At 41.9% G+C, this 26,433-nt stretch overlaps 1 protein-coding gene across 1 annotated transcript in view; it reads right to left on the reverse strand.

The window, feature by feature from the left end:
- The window catches only part of MOXD1 (monooxygenase DBH like 1), an 84,204-nt gene extending 58,091 nt beyond the window's left edge, over positions 1-26,113 (reverse strand). Inside the window, exons 1-4 of the mRNA XM_074948446.1 lie at positions 25,784-26,113; positions 6,590-6,736; positions 4,281-4,448; positions 4,069-4,152 (exon numbers count right to left, since the gene is read on the reverse strand). Coding sequence (XP_074804547.1) covers positions 4,069-4,152; positions 4,281-4,448; positions 6,590-6,736; positions 25,784-26,038 — 654 coding nt within the window. The 5' untranslated portion in view covers positions 26,039-26,113. The remainder of the gene's footprint in view (positions 1-4,068; positions 4,153-4,280; positions 4,449-6,589; positions 6,737-25,783) is intronic.
- Between the last annotated feature and the right edge of the window lie 320 nt (positions 26,114-26,433).

Here is a 26,433-nt window from a genome sequence, read left to right on the forward strand (position 1 = left end):
GGTAACACCCATTGTTTCATGTTCTCTGTGTACATAAAATCCTCCCACTGTATTTTCCACTGCATGCATCCGATGAAGTGAGCTGTAGCTCACGAAAGCTTATGCTCATATAAATTGGTTAGTCTCTAAGGTGCCACAAGTACGCCTTTTCTTTTTAAGGTGCCACAAGTACTTCTTTTCTTTTAACCCTGATTCAGTGACCCTTTATTGTACTTACGTTTTCTTCTCTGTTAGCAGATATGGTGTAAGGCATAGTTACTTGCTCCTGTCCTCATTGCAGCTAAGTGTTGAATACAGAAGTAGTCTTATCTGCTACATAATTTACCCGTTGTATGCAGTGCAATTGTAGCCATGTCGATTCCTGGGAGCTTAAATTCATAACTCTGCTAGACACTAAAAATCATGGTCTGAACACTGGATTTATGGCTTATTACAACCATCCGTAACCCACTAACTCCCTCTTTTTGTCCTATGACTGCAGAGGTGTTAACAGGTCACTCTACCTTGAATGGTCCCTTAAGATAAGTGCTAGCTACTTATGCTAAATCTGTTCCACCTTGCCTTTAGCTGTAACACTCGGAGTACTTTTCCCAGACCTGAAGAAATGTTCTGTGTAGCTCGAAAGCTTGTCTTTCTCACCAACAGAAGATGGTCCAATAAAAGATATTACCTCACCAACCTTGTCTCTCACGTAATTTACATGTCACTTGGTGCATCTTGTTCTAAGATATAGAGACAGTGGAGAAATGCTGATTTCTGAGGATCTGGCCCACAGAAAACAAAGTGAATGTTATGGGTTTTTTTTCTACATATGGCAAAGTACCAGATAATGAAAATAGTGCAGGTGGCATTTTACATTGTGTGTGAAATCCTGAACTAATAGAAAGAACTGTTAGTTCACTAACATATGTTATTTCATTACCGTACCTTGTAGTAGGAATAATGGCCCAATCCTGCAACACCTTACCCAGACAAACAGTCCCACTGGCTTCAATGGACTACTTGGATGAGTAAAGGTTTGTAGGATTGGGCCCTAACTTCCTTAACATGCAAGTCTCCAAAACAGCACCTAATGCAGTCTTAAATGCCTTTGAACTAACAGCCACCACCATTCAATTTGGCAGGCTCTTCACCCAGAGAAAACCATATTTCCTAAAAGCGGTTAGGGGTAGATTGTGGCTTTCAGGCCTACAGTGGGGGTGAAGCAGAGCTGCACTGCCTGGAAGGAACTCGTGAAGCACATAGCTTCTCCGGGGAATGCAGGGAGAATGAACACTGCATCTTTTAGAAAGGTGGAGACTACTCACCACCAGCAGAGTTGGACTGCTCTGTGTGTGGGAACGGGGGACTGATGTCTCCTACTGTGGGCGACTAGAACCACATCCCAGGTTTCACAGGTTTTTTTTTTACAATAATCACTTCCCTTTCTTTACCTCTTTCAACTCAACCATCTACAATCAGAGAATCTTAACATTCTTCACTGCCTAGCTTTACTTTTATCTCTATTTCCCTAAGGTCTTGTCTAGAGAAAATATTGTACTTTACAATGAAAATTAATATATCTGAAAATAAATTAGTCAGAGGATAATAATAATTAACAAAAAGAAATGAAAGAGAGAAAGAAAAGGTGTGCTATATGAACCAAATTCTACTTAACTTGGAGCTGGACCAGCTTAAGGGCTTAAACCAGTAAAGTACTTAAGCATTTGTACATAACTAATTGTTTAGTCCTTCTGAAGCTGATGAGACTGCTTATGTACTTAAAGTTATGCACATGGCTTTTTCTCTTTCTAAAAATGGGATGCCTTGTTTGTGCTGAATGTATACAACAGAAGAAACCATGAATCAACATCTACTTATGTATCCAAATAGCCCAATCAGTTTGTTGAAAGCAGATAACGCATTTGGCTTGTCCTTTGTCCATTTCTATCTTTGTTTGCATGGCCCATGACTTTTTGGAAATCCATAATCCCATTCCTTTGTGTAATCAATAAGCATTTGGAAATGCACAATGTGTTTGCAAGAATACATCTGTATAAATCCACAACAAGCCCGCATAAGTCAGCTATATAGCTCTGTGACATATCTGAAAATTCAAGTTCTACCCTTAGAAAGAAATGCTAAAACAGGATTTTCACAATTCCTTTTCTCTCCTTCTCTCTGTAATCAGTTCAGCTGTCAGTGAGTACTACACCATTTAAATTACAACATTGCTTTCTTCCCCAAGTCAGAAAAACATTGAAAATAATATTAAAATTGTCAGCTATTTATAATAAAATATCAAACAGGAGACTTTCAAAGTTTATGAGATTCTAATATTCATTATAAATCACAGCATAAGTACAGAATATGAAACACCACACTTCTGTGAAAAAAAATCAACCAATAAGTGAATTTCAGCTTAAGTTCTCAAACTTCAACCGGCCACATACTACATTCACATGGTGCACTTATAGTAGCTGTCATGCAAAGCATCTTAAGGCAAGTTACACACAGTCTTTTCAGTGAAGCATACATGTGTACAGTTGCTATTAAGATCAGCATTGAAAGACGTGCATAGGTGCTTAATATTCTGAGCCTATATCATTTGAAAACAGATAGCAAGGAGTTTTCACACATTAGTATTGCAGGCCAAATTCTGTTTTACATATACCCCTGTATGACTGGTTACCACCTACTTCAATGGGATTTACATGCAAGTAACTGGCAGCATCATTTGGACCTAACGATTTATCCACTGGAAAATTGATTAAACCCATGGTACCGCAGAATAACCATGTCTCATATACACATTTGAGATAATGGGTCAAGTTCTCTTAGGGTATGTCTACACTGCAAAAGAACCCCACAGCAGCAAGTCTCTGAACCCAGGTCAACTTACTTGGGATTGTGTTACCGAGATAAATATAGAAGTGTAGACATTCTACCTTGGGCTGGAGCTTAGGCTCTGAGATCCACGCCTGTCGCTGGGTTTCAGAGCCTGGACTCCAGCCAAAGCAGGAATGTCTGCACTGTTATTTTTAGCCCTGTAGCGCAAGTCCACAGCCCGCCCTGGGCTCTGAGACTCTCTGCTGGGGGTGTTTTTTGCAGTGTAGATGTACCTTTTGTTTTTAGACCCTTGCAATCTCACCGAACTTATTGGAGATGCATGAACATAACAGAGAAGCCCAACAATAGTAGTAACATCTTCATGTTTTTACTTGAAACATCAATGGGTTTTAGGAAAAATTAAAACCTAGGGCCTGATCCTGCAACCCTTATTCATACATAATAATTGTATAGTGCCACTCAAGTCAAGGACTACTAACTGCAAGATCATGCTCCTTTTAACTAGCACCATCTAATTTTGTTTCCTCAAGACTGAAATTTCTCTCAAATAATTCTTACTTTGTTCTTTTAACATCTATTCACACTGACACAATAATTTTATTATTACATATTACATACCTTAAATTAATGAGGAGTGAATCTAAAAAATGTTTGTTGATTCAGATAAGCACCCAAACAGATGGATATTTATTTGAACTATCTACTTCACTTTGGTCTGGCAAAGTAGAACAGAATTATTGTGAGAGTGGGCTCTTTTGTGAAATCTAAGGTACATCACATTATTGGTTTTGTGAGGAAGAGTGTAAGCACCATCTTTCTCAAAGTGTTTTTGAGCTTCTGGGTCCAGCCTGAACCAGAAGTTACAGAGGCTAAAAAATATATAATATAAGGAATAATGCTAACTAGTTGCAGTTTTGAAACCAGTTTGAATTTGCTCTGAGCTTTGTAAAAAAGCCTGTGGCTTTTTTGGTTTTTTTTTTACCCAAATTAGTTTACCCATTCTTTCTCTCTCTCTCTGTCACACGCACACACACACACACACACAAACACACACCCCCTTCCTTACTCCTGTTTTCACAAAAATAGTTGAAAGATCTTGTTTGTTTCTTTGTTTTTGTCCAAGTGCAGAACAAAAACAAATTTGAAAACCTTGAAAGTTGCTGTGAAACAGAATTGCTGTCCTCTGGACATCTCTAAACAGGAGGGTATAAATTGGACTCTTCAGACTGAGTCACATACCTTTATCACATGATGCTTTTCATGATGTATAGGTATCTTAAACATTTGGCACCAATATGTTGTGTCTTTGTCCGGTATAGGCACCTGTCTTAATAAAAAGGGAAAGAAAACACTAATATAAAAGTCAAACTTTTTTCATGTTGCTTCAGTCCCCGCCTCCCACCCCCACCACTACGTATCTCCAAATAAAAACAAAACCCAAAGTAACTTACGTCTTGGTTTGTCAAGTCAAAGTATGGCAAAGAGGCAGATATAACATTCTTTTTCTCAGGGTTCAGTAAACGTAGACTCTTTGAGCCGCGATTTGATCCATGATAATTTTGGCCTGCTTCTCCTATGTCTTTGTGGTGATAGGCCCATATCACCCTTACTGTGCTCTCCTTGAAAACAAAATCTTTTCTGATTAGGTATAGGAAGAAGTCCTTCCTCACAGTTTAGTTCACAACATTCCCAAGGCAGATCCAGAGCTGTAGTGACTTGTCATTGCTCTGCTGGAGCCACCCTTTCCCTGTTTTTATAATCCACCCCCATGTATCTACAACGGCTCTCCTCCAAACATGTTTCACAGAGATCTCCTTGCAGGGCTCAGCTGGTCTCAGCTGGAGGTTTACTCTGCCACTGAGAAATGCGTGCCATCAAGGTATATGTGTCTTTCCCACGAAGGTTAGTAAGTTTTATGCACTGCCACAGGAAGCAGAACAGATCCCTAAACAGCAAACAAACAAGCAAAGAAGGCAAGTCTTTTTTTAGAGGGGTTACCAGTGCTTCTCCTGCGATCAGCTGCTAGAAGGAGAATGTCTGCACCGCACTTAAAGCGGGGCAGATGTTGGCTGGGTTTGCCAAAGAAGGGCAGCTGTGCAGGGGGGTGGGGGAGTGAGGTCAGAGACTGCTGCAAAACGTGAATGGTGGTCAGCTTTGCGGGCGCTGACTCGCCCCCCAGGAATGTAAGGTCTGAAGGACATAAAGGTGCAAGCCCTGGGCGTGGGAAGCCCCTTTGTTCCATGCAGCAGGCAAGGCAGCACCCACCCATCCTCCATCCTCTAGTGTCAAATATCAGGTGGGTTAGGACCTGCTGTGGGCATTGTGCTAGTCACTCCTTTTTAAGGGGGGCTGGGAAGGAATTTTCCCCACACTACCAGATTGGCTTTGGTGGAGTCAGGTTTTTTCACCTTCCCCACAGCAGACATCAGGGATGACCTTTTCTGGTAAGAAGAAAAGGGGGTAGGCCATATGTTGTAATTTATTTTGTAAGTGTGGGGCAGATGTCCAGTGCAGTTACCCCATAGGGAAGGCATCCAGTGACCAGATAAATGGCCTGGTAAAGGACTTAAAAGGAGGTGCTGGATAAAGGAACAGAGAGGAGAGGGTGGTTGGGGAACTCCTATGATTGGTACATCAGGGAGCCATGCCCCCACAACTCCCTTCTCATAGCCACCTTAACCCTCCTATGAATGGGTGGATGATAAGATCCAAGCCACAGGTTGGCTGCGGGGACTGGGATGGAAAATGAAGGGGGGCTGGTGGAAGCCCCAGGTAATGATTTTAATAAATATGGATTTGCCTGCACCGTACACCTTATCTGCCAGGTAGTCCCAGACATCTATATAATAAAGTTGCAGCCTGATTAAATCCACATCAGGTGTCTCCTGTCCTTCTTTCGGTATACCCAGACAATGCATCTCGGTCCCTCCTGTTCTCTGCTTGTGGCACACAATAGTTTAGTGTCCTGCAGGCTGTAATACTTTGTTCTAATTCTGGTTGTTGGGCTCAGTGTGGGGATGACTCGGTGATGTTTAGTGGTCTGTGATATATGATGTCAGACTAGATGATCCCATGGTCCCTTCTGGCCTTAAACTCTGCAACACTGATTAAAAAAGCATTTCCTATCATAGCGAACTTTCTAGAGTTAGAAGATTAACATACCAAAGTGAATGACTTGATGCAAGTCTTTTGCTTGTTCAGTCATCTTTAATGCTATTGTCAGTGAGTACATATTTTAAAACTGCATAAAAAGAAATAAATAGACTATTGCAGCTACCATGCAGTAAATAAAAGAACTTAACTTGGACAATAAACATATTAAAAAATACTGCTCTGCTTAAAAAAAGAGAAAATACAGAAAATCAAATATAAAATATGTTTATCCTGCTATATGCACAAATTTTCCAGAAACTCATCTTTCTGTACTGACGTCAAGCATGTAAGACTCAGTACAAAAGAAATTTGGGAAAGGTCTGAGAAACAGATAGAAGGGGAGGGAAAGAAATTCGAATTTGACTTTAACTGCCCATGCCTTCTAAAATACATCCAAATATTGAAATTTTACATGATTAATCGAAGCCCCAAAATGGAAAGTTTGGAAAGTCAAATAGCTGGATAAACACATTTGGTAGATTAATTTCTGTAGTTCTTTTTCTTTTTTATAATCTGAGGAGTTTTTGATAACTGGCTTCAATGTCATGGTACATTTTTATATACTTGATCTATGTGTCTCTCTCTATATAAAAGGAAAACACCTTACCGTTATACTCTTATCATTTGTATCACAAGTGTGCAGCTCTCTGCTAAAAGCCAATATTGTATGTGTACTATTTTCCATAGCATACTCAAGATGGTAATCCTGTTGAGAATCTTTCTTCAATGCTCTGTTTGCATCTGTAAAATAATCCTGTTGAAAATACAAAATAAAACCAACTTGCTATAATTCATTATAAAATGATCTGGTATTAAATCCAAAACATGTCTTTATGTGAAATATCGAAACTACAACAATTGTTTGCTAAAGGATTTATTGTAAATGAGATTGGGTAATTTTCTGAGTAAAAAGTCATCTAAGTCTTACTAGTAAACAGCTGAGGCTCAGAAACTTAAAGCAGATCCTTCTTTAACAATGGTATAAATTTACTGCTTGTGCCCAGACACCTAGAAAAAACAAATAGGATACTTAAAAGATAATGAGCAAATTCATCTTTACTGTAACTCTACTGATTTCAGTACAGCAAGAGTTAATTTCACTTAATGTTTATATCAAAAGCACTTCCTTTTCCTCTCTCCCCACATTTTAGTATTTACTATTTTTTCTTACAAAAAATAATTGGGAAAAAAATCTAAAAGAAATCTAAAAATCTAAAGGAACCAGCCACTCTAGCTTTAACTAGTGTGGGTTTTTTTGGAAAATTATCATTAAACAGCAAAATTCATCTTACAATGGCATAGTCTTGTTTACACATCTATCAGTTTAAAAAGCCCACTCTAATGTTTGTAGTGACTATTTTAAAAGAAAGAAAGATCACAGTCTTCAGTGTAACAGATATATCATATAACTGCAGAAACCGCTTCAATAATGTCACATCATTAACCTCGTCACCCCTGACTTCTTTGCTGCCATGTGCAGCTGCTTGCTAGCTGTGCCTCATTCCCTCAAGATGACACAACCTCTCATATTGACAGAGCCCCAACCATGTGGTGTTCATAAAAAAGGCCTTCCGTAGGCTCAGGAACAAGGGGAGCAGGATATTCTTAGATGCCCTTCTTTGAGTTTTAGGCCTGTTCTGTGCAGATTTTTTGTTTTTTGCTACTCTGTGCACTGAACCTTGGAAGGGAGCAGCTGGTCTGTGGTTAGGAAAACATCAAGAGAAAACTGCTTTCCCAGCACATGCTAGTGTTCTCTCTGTTACCAAAGGATTTTGTTTGAAGCAGAATTTTTTAACTAGTAGATGTGCTTCTGGGGCTAAATGAGTTTTATGTGGTTTCTATGACTTGCATTCTCCAGTCTCCAGAGACAGAATCTCTCACCTGAATATGCAATTGAGAGAGTTTTAAATGTGCACATGCAAGTGTTTAGAAATTATATTCAGTGTAAAATTTGAGGCTGAACTGAAATCCCTTTGACAATTTGGCTCCTGGTCAACAGCAACTAAATCAAAATCTTAAGTGAAATCCTGGCCTCAGAAAAACTCACATTTAATTAATGAGGCCAGGATTTCACCACTCATTTCTGAAGTGTCCCTTTTTCTCTCATTATCATCATAGCATCCGAGAGTGGAATTTGGCTTATTATGCATGTTATAGATTGATATGCATAAATATGTATGCATCTATAGATCTTGAATGTGGAGCACTCAAAAGTTAGGACATGCCAGATTTAACGTTGTCTGTGAAAACTTAACTGGTCCCTCTTGTGTGTATGCACTATGATATTAATTTCAGAAGCGTATTATTTTTTCCACAGGACCCCTGTCTCATTCAGTGCACAGGATGGGGACGAATCAAGTCTGCATAGTGTTGCTCGTAGGAACCCTGCTTCATTTGTTACAGAAGTTGGATGGTGTATAGCAAATGTGGAAGAGGGCAGCAGGAAGAGAAAGGATGGTCTCTTGGTTAAGGAAGTTGAATCTTCCCTGGAGAACTGGATTCTATCCTTGCACGTGCCACAAAGTTTCCATGTGATGCTTGGCAAATCAGTTACACCAAACTATTCACACATGGACATTGTTTTTTATTTTATGGTGCCCAAGTTGAGTCCCTGAGGTTGACAACTTGCAATTGCAACTGAAGTCAGCATAGCTGTGCTTTCAAATTAAAGTGTTTGATCATGGAGATAATAATGTTCCCCTAACCTCACAGGGGTATTGTGAAGATTAATTAATTAATGTTTGGAAAGCATTCAGATACTATAGTGATGAGCACCACAGATAAGTCCATGAAGAAATTCACAGTTCTGTATGCAGAGCAAGGTTTGAATGGTGTGCAGTAATAAGGCCTGGGGCCACACATTGAACAATGGGGAAAACACAAATTATGGAATAGCTGCTTTTTCATTGACCACTGTCCGTCCTGTGCACTGAATGAGGCCAGGGTGCAATCCACAATAAAAACAAATGTTAAAACCTCATACATTGTCACAAAATGAAATAGTTTTCCGGCCAGCCCTATGCATGGCTAGGTGCAAGTGAACGAGTATATGTTCAAAAACGGGTATGTGAGTGTGTGTGGATGAGAAAAGTCACAGAATCAGAAGGATCGTGAGCTGAGAAGAGGAGCAGAGGATGCAGCTGAGAAATCTGGGGCCTATATACATGTGCTGAGAGGAAGGGAATAGATGGATGGGTTGGGTTGGGTTGCGTGGCGGGGCAGAATTACTGGATTTGTTTTACAAGGTGGAATTAATGGACCTGCTTTGGGGTCTGTATTGGGGGAAAAGATGGGTGGGTGGGTGTTGTGTGGAGGTTTGCTTGAGGAATTGGGGTGTTGTGTTCAGTGATTAATATATTTTTGTTGAGTGGAAACTATGTATTTTTTTCCATTGAGACAGTCACAAGGGATTAGATGGATTTGCAGTGGGGTGGAGGTCCCACTTCCAAGTTTTGCTTGAGTCCCATCCAAATATTAAAATCCTGTCTTCTGCATCACTGAATTAGGCATAAAATATGCCAATAAGGATAAATGATGATAATTTAAATGTCAACCTAACTATTTCATTCACCCTATATGAATGGAGAGGGATGGTCACAGATCTGCACAATTTACAGTGAGTGATGTCTCAGTTTGATTCTACAGGGGAATGGTGATTGGGTTAGTCTCTGAGGTGCCCCAAGTACTCCTTTTCTTTTTGCAGATACAGACTAACACGGCTACTACTCTGAAACCACCATATCAATGTGTTCTTCAGCATCTAGCAAAGGTGAGAAAAGCTGGTTTCAGTCATTACCTCTACAAATCCATTCACTCATTTACCACTTTTGGCATGTAAAAAGCCCAGTATTTACTAAACAAATGTATCCAGCCATTAGCTTGGGAACAATTTATATTTTTGGCTAAATCTTTTAGTCCCATGGCTCTTACCTTTCCAAACTACTGTACCCCTTTCAGGAGTCTGATTTATCTTGCATACCCACAAGTTTCACTTCACTTAAAAACTACTTGCTTACAAAATCAGACATAAAAATACAAGTGTCACAGCACATGACATAAATATAAAGGGAAGGGTAAACCCCTTTAAAATCCCTCCTGGCCAGAGGAAAAATCCTCTCACCTGTAAAGGGTTAAGAAGCTAAAGGTAACCACGCTGGCACCTGACCAAAATGACCAATGAGGAGACAAGATACTTTCAAAAGCTGGGAGGAGGGAGAAAAACAAAGGGTCTGTGTCTGTCTGTATGATGCTTTTGCCGGAGATAGAACAGGAATGGAGCCTTAGAACTTAGTAAGTAATCTAGCTAGGTATGTGTTAGATTATGATTCCTTTAAATGGCTGAGAAAATAGCTGTGCTGAATAGAATGAATATTCCTGTCTGTGTGTCCTTTTTGTAACTTAAGGTTTTGCCTAGAGCGATTCTCTATGTTTTGAATCTAATTACCCTGTAAGGTATTTACCATCCTGATTTTACAGAGATGATTCTTTTTTATTTCTATTAAAAGTCTTCTTGTAAGGAAACTGAATGCTTTTTCATTGTTCTAAGATCCAAGGGTTTGGATCTGTGGTCACCTATGCAAGTTGGTGAGGATTTTTACCAAACCTTCCCCAGGATGTGGGGTGCAAGGGTTGGGAGGATTTTGGGGGGGAAAGATGTGTCCAAACTATGTTTTCTCAGGAACCCAGATAAAGTTTGGTGGTGGCAGTGGAAGTCCAAGGGTAAAATAGTTTGTACCTTGGGGAAGTTTTAACCTAAGCTGGAAAAGTAAGCTTAGGAGGTTTTCATGCAGGTTCCCACATCTGTACCCTAGAGTTCAGAGTGGGGAAGGAACCTTGACAGCACACTATTACTGAAAAATTGCTTACCTTCTCATTCTACCATATAATTATAAAATAAACCAATTGGAATACAAATATTGTACATACATTTCAGTGGATAGTATATAAGCAGTATAAACAAGTCATTGTCTATATGAAATGTTAGTTTGTACTGACTTTGCTAGTGCTTTTTATGTAGCCTCTTCTCAAACTAGGCAAATATCTAGATGAGGTGATATACCCCCCGGAAGATCTCTGTGTACCCCCAGATCTCACGTACCCCTGGCTGAGAACCACTGTTTTAGTCATTCCTTTTACCTTTGGAAGATCTGCCATCACAAACATGGAGGACGTATGGATCTGAAGATACACCTCTTTGGGGTGGGAGAATAAGAATAAACAATCTAAGGCCTGTTCCCACATTACCGCTAGAATCAAAATTCCCATTGGCTTCTCAGGTTACTAGTGTGGAGACTGCTCTGTAGCACAGAACTTGTCCACGCTTACAAGTTTAGTGGTACAATTATGTCAGTTAAAGGGGCGTGATTTATACCTACCCCTGGTGTGGACACAGTTATAGTTGTAAAAGGATGCCTTATACTGATATAGCTTATTCTAGTTCCCAAACTAGAATAAGTATACCGATATAAGCACTTTTATGCCAGTATAATTGTGTCCACAGTAGCGGGGTTTTACCACTTAACCTATACAGCTATAGTTAAAGCAGCTAAACTTTCTATTGTTGACAAGCCCATATTGGTACATGCTATTCTAAATTTTAGAGAGCTGAAGCACAGATCTGTAGTCAGAATCAAGCTCTCAGTATAAAATTTCTGTATCAATCTTAACAGCACAGAAAAGATATGGTCTGGTTTGCTGATTCTACTCTTACTATTCATCCATTATAATAAGGACTTAAGGCCTGAGTCTCTATTTCTTTGCACCTCTGGGGATATTGCCATGTAAAATAAGTGAAAAGTGCATATAAAAACACTATCAGATCAGACTGGTAGTGTTTTATACCCACTTTACTAAGTGTAAATGACTGTAGAAGGAGGAAGCAAGTGGAGAATCAGGCCCTTTATTTCTTCTGTGAAGTCTAGCTCCCTTGCCCAATGGTAAACCAAGTTTTGGTTGTTTATAGAATTTCTGTTGAAAACTTGCAGTACTATAGATGAATCCTTCGGAATTAAATATTATTAGTCTTGATACGATAGCACAGACTTTTCTTCTTTGGGATATTTTATACCCTTTAAAATAATTTAAAGTATCTTAAATATAACACAATTTTCCTGCATTTTCTATAGTAATATTGCATAAATCAGTCTTAGCAAACCTTAGCACAGACTTTACATCAGTCGAATACTTAGATAGCATTATCACAATATGCTGTTTAGAAATTAAAACAGTTTATGGAAAGTTAACAATCACACAGATTATACAAGTTGTTGTGTATCATTTACAACAGATGAAGGCAATGATGTTAAATTGGTTCTCACATTCTATTGACCTGTATCACTTTCGTATAAGAGCTTCGCAACAGACATGTTTCTGATTGGCACTATACAAAACAGTATGGAGGGTAATTTCTTATAGATGTAATAAAAGCTGCAAATAGGCTGTTTTATCCTTGAAGAATGTAAGCACAGCTGCAAAAGGAATCTTGAGAAAAAAATATTACCAGCTGTCATCACACACTTGAACAGGTGTTTATAGAGAAAAAAGCAACCCTCAACATCTTTACAATGTCCAAGACTGTTTTGTTTATGATATCCATTTCCTATAATAAATTTTACATAGCACCTTTCAATCCAAAGGATAGGAAAACAATTTACAGACTATGGCCCTATCCATGGGTTCAATGTGTGAGCAGACTGCACCATTTATAAAAGTTGCCATGTTCTTCCTCAGAGATCACCAAATTTCAATGTTCATTAGACTAGTATAGGGGGGCATGTCAGGGTCAAGCGATAGGAAAGAGGCATGGACAGAGCTAGATGCACTCCAGCTATTCCCAGCTTAGAGACCGTTGTTAATTAGAGATTGCTTTATCTTGGGACAGAGTTGGAGATGAGCTGGGGAGAGAAGCAGGGAGCTATAACCTAGCAGGAAGTAAGTACAGCACAGAATCTGGCTCAGAATATCTAGGAACAATAAACTGCTCCAGAATAAGTAAGAACTGACCAAAACTTTTGTCTTAAATCTGCAACAAACCAGCCCTTTTTTTGGAATTCTAAATCACATGGTTAATCTTTTTATTATTAATTACTATTACTAATATTTTTTTTCATTCAAATGGAATCCTGGAGTTCTTGGTTCCAGCAACCAGTGGATAATATCACAAGAAAAGCTGTTTTCACATGGTATCTGACAGGAACCAGATAGAACATAATTTTACAAATAAGCAAAACAAACTTTTTTCAATCTCACATGAGTTCCAGCTTGAATTTAGAGCAATGACTCTACTCAGTTCTTATTTTATTAAAAATAAAGTAGAGTGACCAACAGAGAGCTAACAAGAAGGAAAAGTCTGCATGCCTCAATCACAGTAAGAACATTATGAGATCATTCTGGTTGACTGACAATGATGTAACGGGTCCCAAATGAAAAAGAATATTCCATAGAAAGCCTAGACTGACAACAATCAAGCAACTGTAGGAGGTGTCCAAAGTAACTGTCCAATAGCCAGTTCATTTGCCACCTATAACCAGTTCGTTCATGATTAATTATCGATGGCTGTTTACAGAAACACTAGATTAAATAAACTATGCTTCACTACTACAAAAGCCAAATCTTATTCATATGAGCAGTCCCAGCAGGCTACATTCATTACTGGTATAACTCTGATTAAGTTAGTGGAAGTATACCAAGGTGAATGTGGCCCACCTACTTCAGCGGAACTATCATTTGAGTAAGGAAAGATTTTCCCGCAAATAAATATTTTTTTAAAAAAGAAAGAGAGAAAAAGAGATACATGCACTTCTTCCAGTTTTTAGGATTATTTGACATATTAGAAGGATGTTTATAATATGTATGTGTGTGTGTACACACAGACACAAACACAAACAAAATATAAACAAACCATTCTTATATGTCAAATAAACCTACAAACTGGAAGGTGTCAATAATTTTCATTCTAAATCCAATTTCTTTTATTGAGGTAAGTTCTGTCAGGGATCTGCATACTCTGCAGCAAGATGGGCCTAAATTCTGCAGACACTCCTTGGTTTCTGTGGAACCCTGTGGCAGTTGATGAAATTTTGCATCAGACTTAGATATTTTGATTATTATCTACACAGAGGGAAGATATTGGATACTGGAGGGCTCTTTGATTTAGCATACAAAGGCATAATAAGATTCAGTGTTTGGAAGTTGAAATAAGACAATTTTTTAACATTGAGGATACTTAACCATCGGAACAGGTTCCCAAGGTATTTGGTAAATTCTCCATCACCTGGAGTCTTTTCATCACGATTAGCTATCTGTCTAAAAGATATCATCTTGTTCAACCGTAAGTTATAGAGCTGGATGCAGGACTGTCATTAAAAAAACTAGACTAGACAAAGCATGTGACAATATGCTTTAGGGGGAAAAATTTCACTGGGTGGGGATGCACAACAACCTAGGATTCTTTAGTCTGCAGATGAAGTAAATGCTAGTCAAATAGCATCTGAAGTGACTATCTTTCAGGTGGACTTAAGGTTGGAGATTTATGCATACCTCTCAGCTGTCCCTTATCATTAGGAATATCCCCCATTCTGGATCCAGATTTATAAAGGTAGATGTTGTATTGTTTTTAATTACTTGAAATTATTATGAGGTAGACTTTCAAAAGCACCTGAGGGATTGTAGAGCACAGCTGTCAATGAGACTTGTGCTCCAAAACTCCTTAGGTGCTTTTGAAAATCTCCTCCATATATCTAAAATCCTTATTTTTAATGCTAACTAAATCATATTATATATATATATGATATCATATCATATATATATGATATCATATCATAACTATATTTCTTGTGTTCCCACTTAAGTGTTTTTGTTCACATTGTGTCCTACGTATGAAACTGTATGGGTTAATAAGGAACTGTAAGAAAAATCTCATCTTCTCCTTGTTTCATAAAGACAACAAAAGTACTATAAATAAGGATACAATTTGATCACGGAGGATATGGAGGTCACTAATTCTGTAACTTTCCGGGACCTCCGGGACTTCTTCCACTGCAGCAGGACTGAAGCAGCTGTCAGCCCCGGATCAGCCCCAAAGCTAAAGCTGCGGCTGAGGTTAGGTCAGCCCCCTCCGGGATTGTAGCAGTGGTGGTCAGCCCCTGCCACAGGAGCAGTGGCGGGGCTGGAGCAAGTGCAGGCAATCAGCCCCGGGGCACTGGTGCAGATGGCTGGGAGTTGGCCCTGGGGCCGCCAAAGCAGTGGTCCTTAGGGCTGCTGAAGCAGCTGGCCAGTAGGCTGACTGCCGGAGTAGTGGTCCCCGGGCCACTGGATCAGTGGCCCCAGAGCTGAAGCAGAAACTCAGGTTGGGTCAGCCCCTGCTGCAAGAGCAGCAGCAGGTGCGGAGCAGCTGACAGAGGTCAGCCCCTGGCAGCATTGTGGTTGTTAGCCCTCTTCTCTCCCCCCCGGCCCCAGGTTTTTACTAAAAGTCAGCAGGCTTCCACCAGTTTTTGTTTATTGCCCGCGATCTGTCCCTGACTTTTACTAAAAATACCCATGACAGAACCTTACCCTTCATTATAAATAACAAAATAATCTAGGTCTGCAAGGAGGAGAATGGAGTTGCATCCCTGACCATGTTGCTTAATAGCCATTGATGGATGCATCCTCCATGAATTTAGCTAATTCTTTTTTTTAATCCACTTATAGTTTTGGCTTTCACAACACCCCTGGCAATGAGTTCCACAGGTTGACTGTGTGTTGTGTGAAGTAGTACTTCTTTTTCTTTGTTTTAAAGCTGCTGCCTATTAATTTCATTGGGTGACCTCTGGTTCTTGAAGAAGTAAAAAACACTTCATTATTCACTTTCTCCACTTATTCATGATTTTATAGACCTCTATCATCCCCCACCCCTCAGTTGTCTCTTTTCCAAGCTGAAAAGTCCCAGTCTTTTTATCTCTCCTTATATGGAAGCTGTTCCATATCCCTAACCATTTTTGTTGCCTGCTCTGTACCTTCTGCAATTTCAATATATCTTCTTTGAGATAGGGCAACCAGATCTGAATGCAGTATTCAAGATGTTGGCATGCCATGGATTATATAGTGGCATTATGATATCTACTGTCTTATTATCTATCTTGTTCCTTACATTCTCTTAGCTTTTTTGACTGCTGCTGCACACTGAGCAGATGTTTTCTGAGAACTATTCACAATAATTCCAAGATCCCTTTCCTGAGAAGTAACAGCTAATTTAGCCCCCATAATTTTGTGTGTATAGTTGAGATTATGTTTTCCAATGTTCATTACTTTGCATTTATCAACTTTGAATTTCAATTGTCATTCTCTTGCCCAGTCACCCAGTTTTATGAGATCCCTTTGTAAATCCTTGCAGTCTGCTTTGGATTTAACTATCCTGAGTAATTTTCTATTTCTATTTTAGTAATTTCCGCAAATTTTGCCACTTCACTGTTTATCCCTTTTCCAGATTATTTGTGAATATGTTGAACACCACTGGTCCCAGTACAGATCCCTGAGGGACACCTCTATTTAACTCTTGCCATTCTGAAAAAAGACCATTTATTCCTACCATTTGTTTCCTGTCTTAATCAGTTACTGATCCAATCCATGACTGCTTACTTTACTTAAGAGCCTTTGGTATGGGACCTTGTCAAAGGCTTTCTGAAAGTCCAATACACTATATCCACTGGATCACCTTTGCCCACATATTTGTTGACCCCCTCAAAGAATTCTAATAGATCAGGGAGACATGATTTCCCTTCCCAAAAGCCATGTTGACTATTCCCCAAAAAACTGTGTTAATCTATGTGTCTGATAATTCTGTTCTTTACTATAGTTTCAACCAATTTGCCTGGCCCTGAAGTTAGGCTTACAGGCCTGTAATTGCCAGGACTGCCTCTGGACCCTTTTTTTAAAAAATTGGTGTCACATTGGCTATCCCTAGTCATCTGGTACAGAAGCTGATTTAAGTGATTGGTTACATACCACAGTTAGTAGTGCTGCAATTTTATATTGGAGTTCCTTCAGAACTCCTGGGTGAATACTGTCTGGTCCTGGTGATTTACTACTCTTTAATTTATCAATTTGTTCCAAAACCTCCACTATTGACACATCTGGGACAGTTCCTCAGATTTAAAAAGAATGGCTCAGGTGTGAGAATCTCTCTCATCCTCTGCAGTGAAGACCGATGCAAGGAATTCATGTAGCTTCTCCACAATGGCCTAATCTTCCTTGAGTGCTCCTTTAGTACCTCGATCATCTAGTGGCCCCATTAACTGTTTGGTAGGCTTCATGTTTCTGATGTATTTAATTTTTTCATTTTTTTTTTTGCAGTTAGTTTTTGTGTCTTTTGCTAGTTGCTCTTCAAATTATTTTTTGGCCTGGCTAATTATGGTGAAGTGTCTCCTTATGTCCCAAACTCAAGCTAAGAGGGGCTTAATAATCATCTGGAGATTTTTCCACATTGCAAGAAATACCTTCAACAAAGCAACAACTGAAATATGTCAGGGTGATACACAATTTGCATCTCTTTTGCTGCCTTTCAACTTGTTTTCTAAACACATTTTTGTTGCTGTTGGCATGAGTGCACTTAAAAGCAGCATATCGTTAAGCACAGAGAATGCTCACTGTTTTTGTCTTTTAAAATCCATTCCAAGCACTTTCCTATAAGCAAATAAGCTAACTCTATGGGATACATTTGATAACAGATATTCTTTAGTTTGGGTGAGAGTTAACAAGCAACTCTGTAATGAATAATGAAGTACTTTTTAGTGACACATAGCCACTATTCACTAATGATTTACACCCTGAGTAAGGACTATTTTTGTGTAAGTTCAACAGATGAATCTTACAATGCAACCCTCTTGTATAACTTGCATAAAATAGGCATTCATCAAGGAGGATTACTCAAAATGGGGCTCTAAGCTGCTACGTGCTGTGGGTCAGGATGCACAATTCCAGACAGGGGTGGAGACAAAAGGAGAAGGCTTGGATTTAGCATGAAAATCCATGCTGTGTCAATTCATGAGCACAAATGAGAGAGGCACTTTTTTTAAAATATACCTAGATGCAAAAGTTAAGGCTGCCCCAAGCACTGTCATGGCATATAATCCAGGTTGAAAGTGACCTTGGCAATATTACTGGGGTAACATTTTTACAGGTTCAACAGTTTCTCCAATGGAGTCATAAGGAGCTCCCAGCCTTCCTACATCAGGCACCATTGCTTTATTTTGCTGTTTGCTGTTTTTTTTAAAACAAGCATGTTCATTGTAGTCCTGTGCAATCTGCAGCTATGCCACTGCAATGCTCTCTGCAACATGGCGGAATACGAGCTGTAACATTCTTATTGATAACCACAGTTCCCCGCCTCTTCTCCTGCCTTCTCTGTATCTCTCTCCCCTTTCTAGTTTTCCAGTCCCTCATACAAGTATACTATTGAGTATGCTAAAGTGACCATGCCATGAGACTTGTTCTCTGCACCTTCCCAAAATTGTTTACTAGGCTCCCACTCCAATAGCTGAACTCCTGAAATGCTTGGCCACTAATGTATTATTGCCCCATCATTCAAATCACATAGCCACACTTTTTCAAATCATGTTTCCTTCTATGATATAATTATACTCTTCAGCCTGATTGATCTACAGTACTTAGAGAGAGTTAACAGAATTGTCTTTCAAGTCCTTTTAGCGCTACCCCACCATAAATCCCTTCTGTTGCATTAAGGCTCAGGTGAAACAAAAGTTGTAACGTCAAAGTCCAAGAGACATTTAAAAATATACAAAGTAAAATCTATGTTGAATAGCCAGGATTTGAAATGCTATTTTTCAAAATATATATATATTTTTCAAAATATATATATATTTTTTAAAGAAAATGCTTCCCAGTGGTGGGGTGGTGCCTGTGGAGTGCACATGTAGGGATGAAGATTGTATGGCAGGCAAAAGATTTTTTTCTGCTCTCTGGAAACCCTCTGCAGTCTTCTTCCACCCCAATGAATTGATCTTTCACATGGCAATAAACAGAACCTGGTTTTACACTTATTGACTACAGTCGTTTTGCTATGCTTCTAATGTCTGTTCTCAAACAATGATCTCTCTCTTCCTGAAACACTTTAAAAATAGAAGGGAGAGCAAAGAGGGTTAAGGGAAAAAAAGATAAGCACCAAAAATTTCACAAGGGACCAGTGATTCTGAGTGCCCACATTGAATTTGAGGAACTGTCCTAGATTGAGGGGTCATTGGAGAAGATTTTGGAACAAACTGATAAATAAACCAGTATTAAGTCACCAGGACCAGATGGTATTCACTCAAAAGTTCTGAAGGAACTCAAATATGAAATTGCAGCACAACTAACTGTGGTACATAACTCATTGCTTAAATCAGCCTCTTTACCAGAGGACTGGAGGACAGCTAATGAAAAGTCAGTTTTTTAAAAAGCTCCAGAGGTGATCCTGGCAATTACAGGCCAGTAAGCCTAACTTCAGTGTCAGGCAAATTGGTTGAAACTATTGTAAAGAATGGAATCATCAGACACAGAGATGACCACGATATATTGGGGAAGAGTCAACACGGCTTTTGTAAAGGGAAATCATGCCTCATCAATCTATTAGAATTATTTGAGGGAGTCAGCAAGCATGTGGACAAGGATGATCCAGTGGATATACTCACTGGTTTGAGCATTGGCCTGCTAAACCCAGGGTTGTGAGTTCAATCCTTGAGGGGGCAAAAATTGGGGATTGGTCCTGCTTTGAGCAGGGGGTTGGACTAGATGACCTCCTGAGGTCCCTTCCAACCCTGATATTCTATGATATAGTATACTCAGACTTTCAGACAGCCTTTGACAAGGTCCCTCACCAAAGGCTCTTAAGTAAAGTAAGCTGTCCTGGGATAAGAGGGAAAATCCTCTCATAGATCAATAATTAGTTAAAAGATAAGAAACAAAGGGTAGGAAAAAAGGTCCAGTTTTCACAGTGGAGAGAGGTGAATAGCAGGCTCCCCAAAATGATCTGAACTGGGACCAGTGCTGTTCAATGTATTCATAAATGATCTGGAAAAGGGGGTAAACAGTGAAGTGACAAAGTCTGAAGAATATACAAAATTACTCAAGGTAGTTAAGTTCAGTGCTGACTGTGAAGAGTCACACAAAACAGAGTGACTGGGCAAAAAAATGATAAATGAAATTTGGTGTTGATATGTGCAAAGTAATGCACATTGGAAAACATATCCCAACTATACATACAAAATGATGGGAACTAAATTAGCTGTTAACACTCAAGAAAGAGATCTTGGAGTCATCAGGGTAGTTCCTTGATAACATCCACTCAATGTGCCAGAGCAGTCAAAAAATCTAACAGACTGTTAGGAAATGTATATATAATAAGACAGACAATATCATAATAATACTAATATGTAAATTTATGGTATGCCCACACCTTGAATACTACATGCAGTTCTGGTTGCCTCACCTCAAAAAAGATATAATAGAATTGGGAAAAAGCACAGAAAAGGGCAACAAAAATGATTAGGGGGGTGGACCAGCTTCCATATGAGGAAAGATTTAAAGACTGGGTCTGTTCAGCTTCAAAAAGAGAGGACTCTGAGCGGATCTAATAGAGGTCTATAAAATCATGAATGGTGTGGAGAAAGTGAATAAGGAAGTGCTATTTACCCCTTCACAGAACACAAGAACCAGGGGTCACCCAATCAAATTAATACGCAGCAGGTTTTAAACAATCATAAGGAAGTGCTTCTTCACACAAAAGACACAGTCAACCTAAAGAACTCATTGCCAGATCATAAGGAAGTGCTTCTTCACAGAAAAGACACAGTCAACCTAAAGACAGTCAACTCATTGCCAGGGGTTGTTGTGAAGGCCAAAACCATAAGTGGATTGAAAAAAATCATTAGATAAGTTCATGGAGGATAAGTTTATTAATGGCTATTAGCCAAAGGGTCAGGGATGCAATCCCATGCTCTGGATGCCCCGAAGCCTCCAACTGTTGGATCCTGGTGCTGAGTGACATGGAATGGATCACTCAATAATTGCCCTGTTCTATTCATTCCTTGTAAAAACACCTGGCATTGGCCACTGTCGGAAGACAGGATACTGAACTAGAGGGACCATTGGTCTGACCCAGTATGGCCATTCTTATATAAGACTCTGCCCCATTTTACAGAAAGGTTATAGGATGCAGCACTGGGGAAAGGATGATGGAGAAAAAGAGATGCTGTCAGCAAGCTGAATAGATACTGGCATTTCAGCAAGACTCTATTTCATACTGCAACAGAATAAGTCATTCCACTTGGCTTAGCCTAGGTTTATGAATAAAATGTGCAGTTCCGAAAAATATTAGGAAGTTGCTTAGATCATTTTTTCATCTCAGCTGTAATTTATTGTGCATGACAGTGAACACACTCTTTTAAGGTTTACTGGAATACTGCATATAGTTCTGGTGTCTACATTTTAAAATGGATATTGAAAAATTAGAAAGGGTGTAGAAAAGAGCCACATAAATTATTTCAAAACTGGAGAAAATGCCTTACTGTTAAAGACTTGAAGAGCTCGATCTGTTTAGCCTATCGGAAAGAAGTTTGACCAATGACTTGATAACAGTATATAAACACCTTCATGGGGAGAAAACACCTTGTACTAAAGGGCTCTTTAATCTACTAAAGAAAGATATAACAAGAACCACTGACTGAAAACTGAAGCCTGACAAATTCAAAGTAAAAATAAAGCACACATTTTTAACAGGGAGGATTATATTATATTATTAATTATTATTATTAACAGGGGGAGGGATAGCTCAGTGGGTTGAGCATTGGCCTGCTAAACCCAGGGTTGAGAGTTCAATCCTTGAGGGGGCCATTTAGGGATCTGGGGCAAAAATTGGGGATTGGTCCTGCTTTGAGCAGGGGGTTGGACTAGATGACCTCCTGAGGTCCCTTCCAACCCTGATATTCTATGATTAACCATTGGAACAGACTGCCAAGGAAGTGGTCTTGAAATCAAGACTACTGGATGCCTTTCTGGAAGATATGCTTTAGTCAAATACAAGTTATTGGGTTCAATTCAGGGGCAACTGGATGAAATTCAATGGCCTGCGTTATACAGGTCTGTCTAGGTCAGGGGCAGGCAAACTTTTTGGCCTGACGGCCACATCAGGTTTCCAAAATTGCATGGAGGGCTGGTTAGGGGAGGCTGTGCCTCTCCAAACAGACAGGCATGGCCCAGCCCCTACCCCCTATCTGACCCCCCCCTGCTTCTTAACAGCCCCCTCCTCCCCCCGGACCCCTGCCCCATCCACCCATCCCTGTTCCCTGACTGCCCCCAGACCCCCTGCCTCTGACTGCTCCCATTCAAGCCCCCCCGTTCCCTGCCCTCTGACCACCCCGACCCCATCCACACCCCGGCCCCCAACTCCCCTGCCCTCTATCCAAACCCCCCACACCGCTCCCTTACCGTTCTGTCTGGAGCACCAGCGCTGCCCCAGGAGCTTGCTGCCCCGCCGCTCAGAGCATTGTGCTGGCGGCGCGGCGAGGTGAGGCTGTGGGAGAGGGGAGACAGCAGGGAAAGGGCTGGGGGCTAGCCTCCCGAGCCAGGAGCTCAGGAGCCAGGTAGGAGGGTCGTCCGCAGTTTGCCCACCTCTGGTCTAGGTGATCCAATGGTCCCTTCTGGCCTTAAACTCTATGAACCTAGGACATACATTTCCAGATAACTAAACTGGTCTCTTTTGGTTGTGTGTTTTATTCAGAGACAGATTTTATGTAAATCTATCTTCAGTTTGAAAGAGCAAAGAAAATCCCTTTTTACCTGAAATTATCAATTAATATATGCCTGTACTTCATGCAGTAAAATAACAAAATATTCCTAATGTTAAACATGTTACTAATATTCCAAAATTTAGTTTAATTTTAGAAAATCTGATTATTATTGGATTATTGAGTTGATGCAACAGAGAAATTTTATAACTTGGTTTCTACTGCTGAAGTTTTAGAGATGCCATATGCTTAAAATAAAAGCACCTCCAATTTGTATGAAGTCACTTCAATGATCAAATGCTTCTAGTAAATCCTGGATGAGAAAAGAAAGGCTACGATTATTACTCCTAGGGGAATTCTGCACCACTGCGCATGCACAGAATTTATGTCCCCTGTAGATTTCTTTGCTTCCCTGCAGAAAAATGACTTTCTGACAGGGAAGCAATGGGAAGCCACAAGAGCAGTCATGTGACCCTCCCCAGCAGTATGTTTCGGGTGCCCAGGGCAGCCAGCAGAGAGGCAAATCACTGTGGGGCAGGAGGCAAGACTGGGGAAGAACTGGCTGGTAGCTCCTACCCTGTGCCAGGCTCAGCTGCTAGTCTGGGCTGGGGATGATGGGACTTCCTCTTCCCCTGCATGAGAAGTCCAGTCTTCCCCAGCATGATATCCTGGGCCGGATCAGACCCATCCCCAGATTTCTCCCCCCAGCTGCAGGAAGCTCTGCAAACTCCTTCCTCCCCCACTGCTTCCTGCACCCATCGCTCCTCAGCTGCAGGGGAGGGATCCCTGTACAGGAAGCTGCTCCCCCATTGCCCAACCCCCATGCATCCAGACCCCCTCATACTCAGACCCTCCCATTGAACCTCACCCCCACACACACTCAGAACCCCCCCGAGGAGACCCACTCCCCCTGCACCTGGACCACCCTGATGAGCCACCCGCACCTGGATCCACACCCCACCAAGCCCCAACCAGTTGCACCTGGATCCCCACCCCACTGAGTCCCACTCCCCTAGCATCTGGACCCCCCTCACCCCCCGACTCCCCCACCTCTCGCTGAGCCCCAACCACCTTCACCTAGACCCCCCTGCAGAGTCCCATTACCACTACATCCAAAAAAACCCCAACAATCTCCTCTGCATCCACATCCCCTCCTCACCCAGATCCCCCACTGAGCTGCCCGCACCCAGATTGCCCCACACAAAACCCTCTCAACCCACATGTGGATCCCCCCACACTAAGCCCCTCCATACTTGGATCCTGCCTTTCTGAGTCTGCCTGCTCACATCAGGTGCACCTGGCATAGAGGGGTAGGGCCTTTGGGTGTTTCTGGGGCAGGCCCAGTCCTTGCAGTGTGTCAGGGTTGGGTGCAGCCTCACCACTGAGTCTGTGTCCCGGGGGTGTGGGGTACTGCACAGTGTTCTCCCACCTCTGTGCAGCCAGTGGCCTGTGCTCCCCAATGCCATGCTGAAGCCTCCACATTTATGTGACAAATAAAATTTGCAGAATTTTGCAGAACTTTAAAATATTATGCACAGAATTTTTAATTTTTTGGCACAGGATGCCATCAGGAGTATATTATAGGGCTTGATTCTTCCACTCCTATTTCTTTGGCTAGTACTTTACTCCTTGAGTAGTCCCTTTAAAATCAATGAAGTTACAGGGAGTATAAATTACTATTCAAGGCAAGTAAGAGTGGCAGAATCTGGCTCATCATTTGTAGATACCAGGCTTGATTCTCCTCTCACCCCAATTTTACATCATCTAACTTCATTGGGTTCAAAATAGTTCCTTCAGATTTACACTGTTGTGAATGGATTGTTGTTTGCACTATAAATCGATCAGATGACCGTTTTGCAATAATTTTTGATACACTTCTATTAGTTTGCAAACACCAGTTACGTTAGGGGGATGTGGTCCTGGACTTCTGTTTCAAAGCCAGGCCTCTTAGCATTACCTAGCAAATGTTTCCACCAGGCTTATATTAAAACAAGTGGACTGGAGAGATTCACTGAAACCATCTTGGGAGCTTGTCTTACCAGGAGGTACATTTCACAAGTACAAATACTCATATAACATAAAGTTGCTGCTGTTGAACCCCGTTGTGAGAACAAGGTCAAAACATTACTGTCTGCTTCCAGCACATAATGGCACGAACAGAGATGGGCAGAGACAGTTTATGCTCCAGTTGATGAGGCTGGATCTGGGACTAAAAGTTGGGGAAGTTACATCCCGATTATAAGGAGGTCATAATGTCGGTGGGGTCCCCTAGATTGACTAGAAAGGAGAAACTCTAAAGGCAGGAAGATTATAATACACGAAGCCTGCGCCACCCGCAGGAAGCATAGTTAACTGTCGCTCAGTTAACTGTTCATGGGCAGCAGTGTGCCAAGGAAAGCGCATCCCGCTGGAAGAGGCCCCGCCTTTGCACTTCACGTCTCCAGGCACAGAGCTCAGCCCCGAAACGCAACGCGGAGAAAGTAGGAAAGGGGGAGAGAAAAGGATTGTTACCTATTCTTGATCCTGGGGCGGGGGGGCGGGAGGAGGAGGACCCTGACAGCTTTAATAAAGGAAAAGTTGACAGAGGGACAGAAGAAAGAAAGAAAGAAAGAAAGAAAGAAAGAAAGAAAGAAAGAAAGAAAGAAAGAAAGAAAGAAAGTTAATTCTAGCGAAAGGAAAGGCTGGAAAGCCTAAAGCAGAGGAGCGGGGGAAGAGGAGAGACCCGGAGAGACGGAAAGGCTGGAAGGGGAGGGAAAGACCGAGCGGAAAGGGAGCTCAGCGAAGGGAAGGGCAGAGGCTCGCAGAGCAAGCAGGGTGTGTGGAGGGAAGGGGAGAGACGCAGAGGCGAGACAACTAGAGCGGCCACAGGCAAGGGCAGAGCGTGACTCGGTCCGCAGCGCTTCATCCTCTCCCGCTGCCTCGGGCTGCTCCCAGCGCCGCAGCAGCGGGCGGTGGTGCGGGGCGCCCCGCGAAGGCAGGCGCAGCTCGCAGGCTGGCTGGAGCTGGGGCCGTCGGCCAGGTGCTGGGGGCGGCGCGGTCCTTACCTGCAGATAGGGCTTGCCCCTGGCCACGCCTCCCACCACGATGTCCGCGGACGCCATGGCCCCGGTGGGGGAGAGCCCGAAGCCCACGTAGCCCTGAGTGCGCACCTCCAGGCGGAAGGAGATGCTGCTGCCCTGGTGGCCCCACAGCAGCCGGTATCCGGCCGCCCCGTCCAGCACGGCGCTGTGCGGGTAGCGCCCGGCGGCCGCGGTGGCGGGGAGCAGCAGCCCCCACAGGAGCAGCGGCCAGCGGAGCATCCTTCCCGGGCGCCGCTCGCTCGGGCACAGGAGGGGCTCGGTGCGGGGACGTCGCCGGGCTCCAGCCAGCCCCTCTCAGCCGGCGCTGGGCTCGGCTACTGCTGCAGCCGCCGCCGCGCACTGCACTGATGGGGTGTCCTGCTCAGCCCGCCCCGCAGCGGGCGGCACCAGCCCTGGCTGGGAGCAGGGGGCGGGCTTTGTCCCCCCCTGGAGTGGCGAGGTGATGGGGCGGGTGGGCTGCAGGGAGGGAAAAAAGGGCGGGGGGCGGAGGCGGGTCACTGAGGGGAGGGCAGGGGCTGGTGGGGGCGGGACGCAGGGGTAAGAGGCAGGGCCGGGGGGAAGGGGTCAGGGAAAGGGAGGGGCTGGCACTCGGGGGGAAGGGAAGGGTCCTGGAG

Source organism: Natator depressus, chromosome 3, assembly GCF_965152275.1.
Source record: "Natator depressus isolate rNatDep1 chromosome 3, rNatDep2.hap1, whole genome shotgun sequence".
In the NCBI taxonomy this organism is placed as follows: Eukaryota; Metazoa; Chordata; order Testudines; family Cheloniidae; genus Natator; species Natator depressus.